The sequence below is a fragment of the Pezoporus flaviventris genome, unplaced genomic scaffold, assembly GCF_033815535.1.
Source record: "Pezoporus flaviventris isolate CSIRO_AGI_PZ_B2104156 unplaced genomic scaffold, CSIRO_AGI_Pfla_v1 ptg000013l, whole genome shotgun sequence".
Taxonomy (NCBI): Eukaryota; Metazoa; Chordata; class Aves; order Psittaciformes; family Psittacidae; genus Pezoporus; species Pezoporus flaviventris.
The window spans coordinates 7,651,438-7,665,409 of NW_026892561.1; the positions used below are offsets into that span (position 1 = coordinate 7,651,438).

Genomic DNA, 13,972 nt, shown 5'->3' on the forward strand with positions numbered 1-13,972 from the left:
CAGGAAAGCCCCAGGCTGGCTGGACACCTTCCCGATGGCCTGAGGAGAGGATGCTGCAGGGGAGGTACCCAGTCCCGCCTTGCAAAGTGCTGTCAGGCACTTAATAGTACCTGTCCCCACCATCTCCCTGGCCTGGATTTATGCCTTGAGGGGTCACCTCTGGCGAGACTCTAATAACAAGACTTTATTAGCTTTCTTGTTCCTTCTTTAAGATACAGTGGCAAGGGGGAAGGAGGGCAGCGGCACCTCAGGAAGGAGCGGGGGGCGCACAGATAGGAAGCCGCTGCCCTCACGATTCCCCTTCTCGGTGACAAGGGGGAGAGGGAGAAAAATGATGCTCCCTCGGAATTTATCATGCACCCAATTACAATGTTAATTGGCAAGTCCCAGAAATCAATTAATTCGCAAATTTTTTTCAATTAAAAATTAAGATAAATCATAAAATGTTATTAAGCAAAGGCCAAACTCCGTGAACTTTTTTTTTTTTAAGGCATCTAGGTTTTTTTTCTCTTAATTTAAATAATAATAAAAAAAAAAGAGCTGTGTTGCCAAAGCCCGATGCCCTTGAGTGCCTTTGCTGAAGCGCAGGGGGCTGTCATCAGCAGGACTGGGCTGAAGACAGATAAAAAAATATCGACCAGTCGGACACACTGCTTCTGCTTTATTGATCAGGCGGGAATTTAACTTGCTGTGCATATCCACCGTGTCAGCAAGGGCCACGGGCGAAATTAAAAGTACTTGGCTTGGAGATGTCGCCTCGATACCGGGGGGTTGGGAGAGATGGAGGGAGGGGGAAGAAAAGGGGGAGAAAGGGAAGAAAGGAAATGAAGAAGGTGGAGAGAGAATAGGGGAAAAAGAAGGAATGGAAAAGATGAAGTTGAGGAGCAGGAGGTTGCAGTGCTTGCTTTTCATTGGTTGTAATCTCACTTGTTGGACAGGGCTCCTTGCCCTCTCTGGAGCGCTTGCAGGCGACTACCACATGCAGGGAAGAAAATTAGCATGTATTTCAGTGGAGCTTTGGGAAAAAAGCCTTCTCGCTCAAAACTGTCTCTAATCTCACTCATTCGCATGCTGGGGCTCCTGCAGTGTTCACCACACAAGGAGTCTGCACAAGTACCTGGCCATCAAGTTAAAGTCCCTGGGCATAAATCAAGGAGACCTGAGGCGAGAGCCATGACCCTGGTGTGACACATGACAACAGAGCTAATTCGGGTTTTACACACTCTATTTATCCTGCTGGACGTGGCAGTGTGGCTGCTCGCCCTTCCCAGAACAACCGCTCCCCCAGCCCCGGGAAGGTCTCCTCCAAGGGCCCTTTGGGACAATGCAGTGCTCAGCAGATCCCACTGAGATGAAGCAAACCCTTGCCTGGCGCAGCATGAGGAGCAGCTGTATTTAAACACACGGCGCCCTGAGGAGGAGACACATCTCAAAACTTGCTCTAGGTCCTTATTCTGATGAGGAGTAATGCAGAGAGCCCCTGTCATTTGGGCATAGAGGGACCACAGGGATTGTGTGCTTCTCTCCTTGTCCATCAGCAGGAGTCTCCGGTGCAGACTCTGGGTGGTTACCACAGGATGACTTTAGCCAGAAAGTCCATGAAACACTGGGAAAGCAACCTGTGAAAGGATGTGAAATCCAGCATTCATCTCCAGATGTCTGGAGACATCTCAAGGACAGGGACCCTGCCTGGAGCGACCAGGCCATCTCCCAAGGTCCTATAGCCTTCATGTTTTAGCTATACTGCCAGCTTCCTCTCTGTTCCTTATCCTACCAGGTCCAGAGCTGCTTCTGTTCCCTGAGGAGAGCTATCGTTGTTCCTATCTACATAAAGAAGCCTCGAGCTGAAGCCCCCCCGAGCAGAGTGAGGATGCTCAGTGCAGTGCCAGGGACTGAGGCAGCGCTTTCTGCTTCAACCCTGACTGCTGAGACAAAAAGAGCACACATGCAAATGGGGGAAAAGAATCTTAAGAGGGATGCTGAAGGAAGATTTAAGCCTGGGCAGAGGTGCACTGAGAGCTGCTACAGGAGCTAGGGCACCACGATCTCACGGTTGGCTCTTTTCCTCTGACATGAACCAAAGCTGTCTACAAGAGCCAAGCTAAATCTCCCACCTGGGAATTTCACCTGCTTTGAAACAGGACTCTTCCCACTGCATCTTGCCCTCCTTTCCCTGGTACTATTTGGCTCCCTCTTCATGACAGCATCTTTGAGGTCACCAGAAAACTGCCTGTAGCAATTTCCATTTGCACCAAGGTGAGAGACCCTGGTGCCCTCTGTTTTCTGGGAAATGTTTCCCACTCAGAGAATCAGAAGACACACCAGAAAGGTCATTAGGAGGAATTAGTAGCTCCCGAGATGCTGGGTGCGCAAGGATGTGTCCCCACACTTGCAGCACAGTGGCAAGGAGCAATGAGAGCTGCTAGCCCATGCTGGGAACAGCCAACTGGTGGGCATGGGCTTTAAAACACAAATATGCTCAGGTTAATCATTCAATGTGGAGGAAGGAAAGGAAGAAAAGTGAAGAAGGAGAGAGTTCTCACAGCCATGGGGCACTGTGAGAACAGCATCACCCCTCATTGCCCAACCCAGCATGTCCATCCATGGAGGCAGTGGGGAAGCATAACCGTGCCCAGCTCCGAGATGCACAGGCACAGGCAATATTACAACACAGCATGAGGATACTGCTGGCTATGTCTGCTGAGCTAAGAAACCCCTTGAAATAAGGCAAACAGCTGAGATAGTCTTGTCTGTGCTTGTGCCATCTTTCACCCGCAAAAGCAGGAGCAGATTTGGCATGGCCCAACTCACCGCTACACCCTCTGCACCTCACTCTTTTGGGGGGGTGAAATCACAGCTCTGAAGCATAGGTTTGCTTAGGAGCAAGGCAATGGAGGGAAGAAACTGTTAGCTGTCACGCAGGGAGGTAAAAATGCCCCCTGCCAAATGCCTATTTTAAAAAGAGCGCTGCATATTGAAGAGCAGAGCATTGTGTTATTAAAACCACGGTGTCCAAAGGCACGTTCCCAACCTTCAAGTGCTTGACTCAGCAACTGTAATATTTGTAATGTGACTTCCTGAGGCTTTTTAAATGGCCAATAAATGCCTCTTCCCCAAACCCTAGAAAGCACCGTGGGCCCATGAGGGCTCCACAGCTCCCACGCTGCCTCCCTTACACCTCATCTGCCATCAAATTCATCTTCCCTCCACCCCAAACTCCAACCACAGCCCCAGACCTGCCCCTTCTCCACCCAGCCTCTCCATCATAAGCAGATTGGTCACTGCCTGTGGAGCAGTGGGCAGGGTTTAGGGGTCCACCACCTCTGCTCGTGGTATTTACCTGCATTGACATATGCAGCAATATACTCATATGCACACAAGGAGGTGTGTGCATGTGTGCCTGTGCCAAGGGACACCCATGGGTGCTGCTCTCAATTGCTGTGTCTGCCTGTACTCCCTGGGTAGCCCTGGGCTGGGGAAATGCATGTATAGCCAAAGCACTGGCCAAAGCTCAGATTTGGGGCCCTGACAGCTCCAAAGACTCTCACATTTCAGTGTGCTTTATTGCAAGCCTTTAATATGGGTGAGGTGTAAAACAAGTGAATACAAATCGAGTGAGGATAGGAGACCTGCATCTAGCACACAGATAAGCTTCATGCACACAAGCCAGGAATATTCATGTATGCTGCAGCGACCAGCCTGGCTGGGGCACAGGGCATCGCTGTACACAAAGGTTTGCTGTTATTATTTCTTATTTTCACCTTGGTGGCACTTCGCTGCTCAGCTGGGGATTGGCACCTTTTGCCCTATGATCTGTACATGCAGAGCAAGGAGCGCATCCCTCCTGCACAGCGCCATGGGGCCGCTTTGTGCTTTTGCTCTGTGAAGGTGAGCTCCTCTTTGGAGGAGGAATGCTAACAGTCTTGGCTGGCAAGAGTTAAACCCCATAAACCCAAGGCTTGTAGTTTTGTTTTCTTTCAATTTATACCCTTCACTTAAAGAGGGGGAGAAAAAAAAGAAAGGAGGGGGAGAAAAAAGAAAGCCAGGTGACATATTCTAAGAGGGAGCACCGAAAACGTGTTAAGCACTTCAAAATCTCATATATTCAATCGGCCTCTGGCAAGACATCTGCCTAATGTTAGCGCTTAAATATCCTTTTCCATTTTACATGCATTCAAGTCTCATTTGAGCGAAATGAAACGGTATTATTAAAGGGAGATTTTGCACAAATGGCCTGAATTTGACATGTCAAGTTCAATGAGGCTGTTACATATGTAACACCGAGAAGGGCTCGGAGGCTGCCGGCTCTTGAAACAGCGCCAGTGGCTCAGAAATGAAATTTGCATTCAGAGAGCCTTGCCTCGCTGAGTGGAGCTGGGTATGGGGCTCGCTTGGACCCACACAGGGTGGAGGAGCTGTGGGGCGAGCACCAGCAGGTCTCTCCTTCTGGTTTGGGACACTGGACACGCCAAGAAGGCAGCAGAGATAGAAACTCAATCCCTCATTCACACTCAAGTCTGCTTATTCAAGGGAAATCTTGACCCTGCACCAGGGTTGGATCCTTCTGAGTGATGTCCATCACTGGTCCAGTGGCCAGCGGCCATCCCCAGGGCATGTGCAGCACCCTGGCATGGGTGGGTGCTGCCCTGTGGCTCAGCACGGCTCCTGCTGCCTCGTTGTGTGATGCTCCAGCTGGGTTGACCTTGAGATGTCCCTGCCCCGAGCCAGGATGTTCACACCAGCTCTGCTCTTGGGGGTGAAACGCTGTCCCTGTCCCTGTGAGATAGCAAACACCAATCCCACCAGCTGAGCAAGGAGTCACTGGTGTGGGTGGGTTGCAACCCCAGGCTGTTGGTGAGCTGCGACCATGGGGAAGCATCATCCAGGTGGCTCCTACAGCTCCCTTGTGTCCCAACCCCTAAAAGATCCTGTGATGACCTGGAGGAATCCCTTTTCCTCCTTGCCTTCTTCTGTGCTCCTCTGAGCAACGCGGAGCTCCCCACTCTGGCGATGCCCAAAAGCCCCTGGTGAGTGATCAATACCCAACAGAGTCAATGGCGTGGGGCAGCTCCTTCACCAGCCTCTCCCCTCTTGGTCTGGCCTTTTGGCAGGATCTCATCTGGCTCACCCACCACACAGCTCCTTGGCCACGCTGCATTGGGTGAAATCCCAGCACACAGAGAGCCCCGGTGCCATGGCAGGAGCTGCTGTGTCACCCATCATGTCCCTGGTACTGCAGGCTCAGCAGGCAGGAAGGGATCTGCCTTCCTAACCCCAAGCGCTGGAAATTTATGATTTTGTTGCAAATCATTAAGGTTTATTAAAACTTAACAGCACGAGCCATGATTGGCTGCATCCTCTTTAAATTAAGAAAAATAAAAGGCCCTTGGAAAGCAGCCCCCCCCCCCCCCCGTTCCCTTCTCCCCATCACACTGATAAGTAACAGCTGCTCAGCCATTTCCCTAACAAGTCGGTATTGGCAGGGAGCGGCCAGGGCTGCCGGTGCCCGTCATGTTTATAGGCCTACATTTTATTTTTATGTTTATTGGGTTATTTGAGACCATTATTAGTTTCTCTCTCCTCTTGTTGATGTGTTCTTGCTCCCGGCTCCTCCAGCCAGGAAGGGTGGGGGGAATGGGAGATGGGGCCACCCGCTGGGTCAGGCCGCCCCACTAGAGTTAGGCAGCACATAGGACCTCGACCTGCTCACATCCCGCTGCCCACTATTGCTGCCCGCCCTGCCTGCTGCTGCCTGCTGGCCCCCATCAGGGCTGGTAGGGACCATCCCTGTGCAGAGCTGCTGTGTTACAGATTAGCCTCCATTGCCTGAATCCATCGACTAGATTGAACGTTATCTATCACACTATGGAGGGAGTCGTTATTTAATAATTAATAAAGACCTCTGATTCTTCTTCACCGCCTGCGTGGCCGAGCAGAGCGGGCCGGGGAAGCGAGGGCAAGCTGGGGAGAGCTGTCTCCTCTCTAACTGCTGCTGTTATTTAAAGGAATAATGCCATTCTTTTTCATTTGTCAGCTGGCCCACAATGGCCCTTGTCATGCTTTATGATTTAGGGTTTCCTTTCCTCTCCCATTAAACGCCACCTTCCCATCACCACCTCGCGCCAGCCAGCCTCCGCTCCTGGCTTGCGGTTTCAGTTTCACTCTGATATTGGCCCAACTTCTTTGATGGGCTCCTGCGAGCACTAATTGCTTCTGTTCATTTAAACCTGTTCACTAATTTGCAGTGGCCCTTTATTAAGTTGGATGCAGCCCAAATTACACTATAAATTATGCTCGCAGGAGGACTGGGTGTCACGGGGGATAAATGCGCTGCCTGTTCCCCACGGCCCCCCCACCTTCTCCATCTTCCCGTGCAATGCCTGCAATGGGGATACAGGTCTCAGCCAGAGGCTGTGGGTGCTGGATTTGGGAGATCTCAGCCAGGACCCATTTGGAGAGGTCTCTCTTTCTAAAGCTCCCTTCTTCTCCTTTCATCTGCAATGGCTATTGTTGAGTTGAAATGAAGACCCAAGCCAGGCAGGGATGGGTTCTGCATCCTCCGCACTATGCACAGCCACATGCACCCCCTTGCCCTGGCACACACGTACACACTGACGCACGCACTCTCCCTCCTCTCCTACCACCTGGTGATGTAACTTTGCTTCTAGTCAGCAGTTTGATTCCTTTCCTCACCTTTTAATGATTGGGGAATTCATTAATAATTGAAATAAACACGTTCTTTTCCAAGGCTTCTGAGTTTTATGGAGTCAGGGCCAGGGATCTGCCAACCCTTGACTGTAGCCGTTTCCTAAATAACTGCTAGCACTTAGAATGCAATTATTATTTTAAACAGGGGACTTTGCTGTGCTGGGGAAAGCTGAAGGGAGCTGCAGGCAGCTGAGGGGCAGTGCTCACCATTGCTGCAGGCCTGCTCCATCACAGGATGTTAGCGACGTGATGTCCGCAGGGAAATGGGTGTCTGTACCCATTTCTACCTGGCTTTACCGTTGCAGTGAACTCCAGGGAAATGTTTCTGCCCCACTGGCTAGCATTAAATCTCCCGTATCTGGTAGCTGTGAGTGCCATCATCTCCTCTGCCATCCACAGCTACCCTGGCTTGCTAAGCAGGGATGCTGGTGGACCCAAGGGAGCTGCTTACCTGATGTTCAGCTGGGTGAGCTTTTCCAGTTCCTGCTCCATGTGCTCCTGCAACTCCCCAGGGCGAAGGAGGACCTGGCAGATAGGGCAGATCGGAGCCTGGCTGTCAAACAAGGTTGCTTTCTTTTTGCCTGCGGGAAGGAAAAGAAGGAAGAAAGCTTTAGCTCTGATCGGCTGCCATCAGCACCGCCTGCACTCTGCCCTGGTCTCTGTCCTAGCCAAGGTCTGAAACCAGGGAATTTTCTCCAGGTATAGGCCGGTTTTTCTCCCTATCCCATGCTCCCTCGGTCAGGGACTAGCTCTGTTCTGCAGCAGGACAGCAAGTGGCATGAGAGCATCCCATCTCCAGCTATGGGCTCTCCAGTCTTACTTGGAGAGCAGCAAGAGCCACATTTTGGGAGTGACGCTATGCAACCCTGGCTTTCCCAGTTTGCAGTGCAAGGCGGTATGACGCAGCACTGCCCACTGATCCGAAGAACAAATAACAGCAAGTCAAGAAGAGCTGTCTTCATCCTCCTCAGCCCTCCTGAAGTCAGGTGGATCAGGATGACCCCTTCAAAGGGCAGAGTGATTCCCCATGGGCCCACATGGTTGGGAGGCAGAGGAGACCCTGCAGTGCCAGGCTGTGGATAGCAGGAAGCAGGTCTGGATGCTCAGCATGGCTGTCCCTGTGGTCACTGGGACCAGGCTCACCTTGTTTCTGGGCTGGGGTGGTGTCCCTTGCACTTTCCTCACCACCAGCAGCTCTGGACCCTTCATCTGCTTGAGCCCCAGGACCCTGGGGCTGCATTGTTCCTAGGTGAGATGCCTGTGGTCTCCAGTCCCAAGCCCCTGGGGCCACCTGGAAGCAGTATGCAGCCTCACACCCTCCTCTCCAAAAATCCTTCCTGCTGTTCCCCTCCCCAGCCACATCTCCTTGGTTCAATCCCTTCTCCGAAGCCAATTTCCTCCAGCTCAGAAACTTTATTGCCCCCTCTGTAAGGCATATACAGCATCTATTTAACATGAAATAAAACTCTAAAGCAAACAATGAAGTTTCAATAAAACAGAGGAGCCCGCGGGTCTCCAGGCCCCCCTCTCCCAGCTGTATTAGCAGCTCTGCTCATGAGAGGGCGTGCGGAGCCTGGTTCAGATGGCTCTGGAGGGAGAAACATGCTTTATAGCTGCCTGTTGTCATCCAACGTGAACCCTCCTGCTGGATTATTTATTTATGTATTAGACATGGATCAAATTGGTTAAATCCGACTGAGAGGCAGTAATGCACAATAAAGCAGCCGGCACTGGATACGAGGGGGCTGCGTGCACCATGGCCTTCCAATCAGGAGCCAAAAGGTGCCATTTTATGGCTCCTAACGATGGCAGAGCCCAGTTAAATGAAGCCCCATTAAAGGAATAGACCTTCTCAAAGTATAAAACATTGGTGTGAGTGGCTTTACTGGGTCCTGCTGCTCACTGTGTAACCGCCTGGGGCAGACATTTAATGAGAGGAAGGGTCTGAAATAAGTTTGAGGGTCACCTTAGCTCATCCTTGACTTCCAGCAGGACACAGTACTATTGGCGAGGTGTTACCTGCCCTTTTTTTCAGCCTCCTTATAGAAGAGGTTGGAAACTGAGGCATGAGGGACAAGTAGGGGCAGGCCACTGCCATGTGGCATCCTCCACCTCCCTATTCTCCATCCACTGGGAACTCTTCCATTTGCAGAGGAAAATGCAGATGGTCTCTCCACTGGATGTGAGCTGCTCCTGATGGCTCCTGGGCAGACCTCAGGCACCTCAGCTCCTCATCCCTACCACCTTTCTGCCCGGGAGGACACAGACTGAATTCCATGCAACTCGGACACCTTCCTTTCTCCTCCTTCCCTTGTGTTTAAATAATGCCCAGAACCCAACCCAAACAGCCAGCTCCTGCTGACCCTTGCGGGAAAGGTCGGCATTTCAGTAATTCCACCTTCCTCTTGGAGCTTTTCCACTTTTGTATAGTGGGGGCCCAAAATAACCCCAGAGCATCCCCGACCACCTGCTATTTATAACCCCAACTTCACAGCAAAACAATGGAACTGTCTGAGTCTCCCTCCCAAAATAAACAGGCAGCCTTTGAGCGGACGGGAAATCCTGCTGGATCCCCGCTGTGGGGTGTGCAGATGGATGGGTAAACAGGCTGCCCTCCGCCCTACCGCACCGCATCCCTGATCCCAGACCAGGCCACCGCCGTGGGGCCCGTTGAGCCCCTCGCCTGCCACCCACAGCTTGGGATGGTGGGGCAGGGATGCTCTCAGCAGCACCAGAGGGTGAACTGAAGGTTGAGCATCTCCAGGTCTCTGCTCTCTAGGGAGGGGATGACAGTGTCCTGGACCCCATTGCTGGGATGGACAGCCTTAGACCAGCAGGCGCAGATGGGGTCCCTCTTGGGGACCAGGTCAGTTCCAACAGGCTGGTGCCTTTTTCAACCTCCTGCACACCCAGGTTCTCACCCCCTGGTTGTTCTTTGGGGCTTTTCCATGGGCTGCATGCTTCTAAGCAGAAGTGACTCTGGATTTCAGTGGGTAGAGATCTCAGGTCATAGGAAGGAGCTTTGCTGCCTTCCATGGCCACTCCCAACCTCAGCCTGGGACAGCAGAAGAAATGAGCAGCAATGGCCTTACCCACTGACTACATCAATGATATGGTGACCAATTTCTGCCAAGGAAGGACATGACAGCTGTCACCCCACATCGCTGCGACAGTCAGGGACAATCCCCTGATCCAATGAGTGCAGGAGGCTGGTGCTTGCACTGGAGTAAGGGCTTCCAGAGAGGCAGGAGAACAGGGACCTGGACATGCAGCCAAGTCCCTGATGTACAGATTGCAAAGCAGGAGGCAGAAGGAGCCTAGCTCCTGGCCCAAGGGGCTGACAACCGCACTTTTGCAGGAGCAAGGCTAAGTGCAAGTGACAGTCAGAAGGGGGGGATCATATGCAGAGCCACAGGGACACCTACGCAACTCTCCTGAGGTCCATGAAACCTGCTGCATCCTGCAGTGCCACAGAGGCTGCCAGCGGGATGCGTCTCCCCAAATCAGCAGCATCCTCATCCGCAGCGTGCCCCAAAGCCTGGCACATCCCACACTGTGATATCTCGCACTAGGCAGTGGTACCCAGCTCTGCAGTGTGGGGTGCTAGGAGAGGGAGAGGATGCACATTGCAAGTCCCTGGCTTTTGTTCTTGAATGCAAAGGTGAAGTGAGATGCATACATCCCTCTTCTCCAGAGCAGGGACATCCTGGTACCACTAACAAGCAAAGGATGCTGCACTCTGTGTGGCTGGACCGTGCTGGGGTGTAGATGCTTACCCTGCTCGGGGCAGCAGGCAGCTTTGATTTGCCCAGGGTCCATAGCCTTGAGTGGGCTGGACCGGAGCCTGCTCCAGCAGTGAACACTGCTGCCCTGTGCCAAACTCACCCCTGGGAGACCCTGAATGGCTCTTTTCAGGCTTTTGTTTTTTGGCAGCTGTGTTTTTGTTTTCTTTGCCCCTCTCTCTCTCTTTGCTTTCTGGTTACTCGGTAGGCTCCGCTCCAGTGTTTACCCTCCTCGGCTCTGCCTGCTTCCCCCGCTGCCGACCCCCTGCTCACCAGTGCCAGAGAGATGAAAAGGCAGAGCTGTGGTGCTCCTGCTGTTTGCACCATCTCCTGGGCTCTGCGGAAATGTTTAACTCCAAGTGTTGAAATCCAATATTTCCTGCTCTGAAAGCAGAGGGCTCGATGTGCAGACGTACCCCTGCATGGGAGAACTTGTCCAAGGGCTCCTTTGGAGGGTGTCTGCAAGCAGATCCCAGTTCAGGGGGGGACTGAAGTGAACCCGTCTGACCCAGCTGGGGATCCAGGGCCAGATCCTGACCTCAATTACACTGCCATGGATCCAAAATAATTCTCCTGAGTCCTCTGAGTCAGGCTGGATTCACTGCAAAGCGACTGCTAATGGGACCTGGGCTCCAGGCTGGAAGCTGGGTTCAGGTACCAGGAATGCAAGCATGGCACTCGGTAGGTGTGAAGGCATGAAGACATTCCCACCTCAGTGCCCTGGAATGGAGGGCTGTCAGCACTGCGAGGCATTTGCAGGCCAGAGCCAGGTCATTTGTAAGGGAAAGCTAACCCTTCACAAGGCATTCTGCTGTTTTGGAGAGTATTTAAGTGAGGAAAAAAGGGACCCAGCCCACAAACAGCTGCGACAGCATGTGATGTATACAGCTCCTCCTCACTACGCAGCACAGAACAAATGATGCTCCCAAGTCACTCTGATTGAGCGAAGTTTACAGGCATGAGGCCCAGAGCTCAGCAAGTTGCCAAATGAGTGAAATAAATTGTTTATTTCAGTTGCTCAGCTCTGCTGATGGCTTCTTCCCCAGCCAGGTGCCTCCTCAGGGACTGCCACCCCAGTGGCACAGGCGGTGGCAGCAGGTAGAGAGCATAGATGGGACCGCATTCCACTGCTGGGGATGCATTTGCCCTTTCCTAAGAGCCCTTTGCTGGGCAGACCTCAGCACATCTGCCCAGGCTTCAGGTCATCTCCTCACACTGTCCTTCCTCACGGCCATCTCAAACTTGCCCCTGGAGGACCAGCTCTTCTTTCCCGACTCTTTGATTTCTCCTATCTCAAACTGTTTTCCACTTGTCTGAGTACCAAACTCCCCCTCCTCCGAGATGCCTCCCTCCATCTCACCCTCCTATTTCCTCTCTCTCCCTCTTAAACACTCCATCATTTAAACCCAATCAAAGCCAGTTGATCTGAGACTCTTCTGAATAGAAATGACCCCATGCTGGGGCCCCGCACACCGCTTTGGGGCCGTGCTGAAACCAGGTGGGTGGTAATGGAAGTGCTGACACAGGCTCCTTGACAGCATCGCCACTGCCAGCGCCTGTAATAATCCCTCCCGGCTCCTCTGCAACTCGGTTTCTGTGGCGATTATTTTCCATTCGATGATGGGCTTGCTGTTATTTGTGTACTGATAGCAGATATCTCGTGTGACAAGCCTCTTTTCCTTCCAGCTCAAAAAACAATAATTCAAAGAAAGCCCCATATTAGCTTGGAAATAGCCAAACACTCGCTATTCTCCTGGCAATCCTGCGCTGCAGCTGACGGGGCTCACAGAGCACTGACAGTAAGTGGCAGCCACAGCTGGGGGAGGATGACAAGAGTGGGGCAAGGAAGGTGGAGATGGTTCATGTGTCAGCGCAGAGCACCCTGGAATAACAGCAGAGGCACAAAGTGTTTGGTGGTGAAGTGAGAGCAGGAATAACGTTGCTCATTGCTCTCCCATCTCCCTGTTCTTTACCGCTGTGCTCCCGGTGCTGCTGCTAGGCGCTGCCATGGACCCTGATGGTTTTGACTGTGACCAAAAGGCACGTGGCCCACCAAAACCTGCAGAAGAGAGGTGGTTGAGGTCAGGACATGTCCTGCTCTGTCCAGCAGCCTCTTCCCCTCCTGTGGGCTCCTGGCTGGTTGTGTGATGCAGACCTTGGCTGTACGAGATTCAGACTCAGTGTGCTGCCCAGGACCCCGTGCCCTGGATCTGGCCTCTCCTGCACTTGCTCTGCACAGAGCAATGTAGAGCCAGGCACTGGAGATGGGCAATGAGGTGATTCTAGGTTTGCATGCTGTGGCTGGGTTCACTATCCTGTGTAACCTGCCTAAATGATCTCCAGAGGTGCCTTCCAGCCCTCACAAGTATGTGATTCTGCGATTCTGTGATCTGGCCACAACTGCATCCACAGCACAACCTAACTCTGCAAGGACCCCATGGTGCCTCCAGATCACCAAGGGATCCCCCTGGGCTGAGCAGACCTGTCCTTCCCTGAAGCATGTGCCTTTTGAGGGTCTGTGCTGGCAGGAAGGGAGCAGTCTAGAAAAGTGGCTTTTCAAGTAAGAAAAGGCTTTTGAGAAGTTACTTCTTTCACTCCTGCATCACAGTGCAGAGCTGCCACAGGGCATCAGCAAAAGCTGGACTTAGATTATCCAGGGATGAGTGACAGCAGGCTTTATCCAGGTGGGTTATATAAACCACATAGAGGGACAGACAGAGTGAGGGACCTCTACAACCTCATGAGCAAACTGAAGCACAGCAAAGGGCTGAGCTCAGCCTCCTGCCTCCCTTTAAGGGCCTGATCCCCGACACCATTCCCTGCTAAGGTGCCCAGGCTACCAAGCAGCTTAGGAAATGCACCTGCTTCTCCTGAGGCTAAAAATTGCAGAGGGATCTGAGGCAGAAAAGCTTGCTGAAATATTGATTTCCTTCCAAAGAAAAGAGTTGCTCTTGTGGCTGCCTCTCCAGGCTACCTGCATACTGGAGAGGACTGGTATAAACTGGTGCTGGTGACACAGAGCTACCACCAGTTGGGATGATCCCAAGGGTTGCTCAATGAAGATGTGTGTTCAAACAGCACCCTGTGCTCTTCAGAGGCTGTTGCATGTCCCATCGGGTCCAGCACCATGGCGGGTGGCAGTCCAGCAGCAAGGAGAGGTGAGGAGCCCCTCTGAGCATCCGACCCCACCGCTCATGATGCTGGCCCCAGCTCTCCATCTGCGGACATCACGGACACCCGGCACAGGGCAGAGGAAGATGGATTGAGTTGGGCAATAATTTAAGAAACTGAGTCTGTACATCCAATCACTTTACAAATCAGGGGAAAAGGAGAGAGGAGGAAAGGCATAAGTGGGGGGGGAGAGAAGTGAAAAGGCCGCGCAGGGAAATGCATCACAATTACTGTCTCGGCTCTAATGAGGAGCCTGTCATGAGGCTGTCATCCTGCGGAAAGCCACCTACTCAGAAAGATTCAATAAAAAA

At 52.4% G+C, this 13,972-nt stretch overlaps 1 protein-coding gene across 7 annotated transcripts in view; it reads right to left on the reverse strand.

The window, feature by feature from the left end:
* RNF220 (ring finger protein 220) overlaps window positions 1–13,972 on the reverse strand; it is a 224,643-nt gene that overhangs the window by 79,770 nt on the left and 130,901 nt on the right. For all 7 annotated transcript variants that reach the window (XM_061451458.1, XM_061451452.1, XM_061451459.1 and 4 more), the window contains one exon: window positions 7,160–7,289. In XM_061451458.1, coding sequence (XP_061307442.1) covers window positions 7,160–7,289 — 130 coding nt within the window. The remainder of the gene's footprint in view (window positions 1–7,159; window positions 7,290–13,972) is intronic.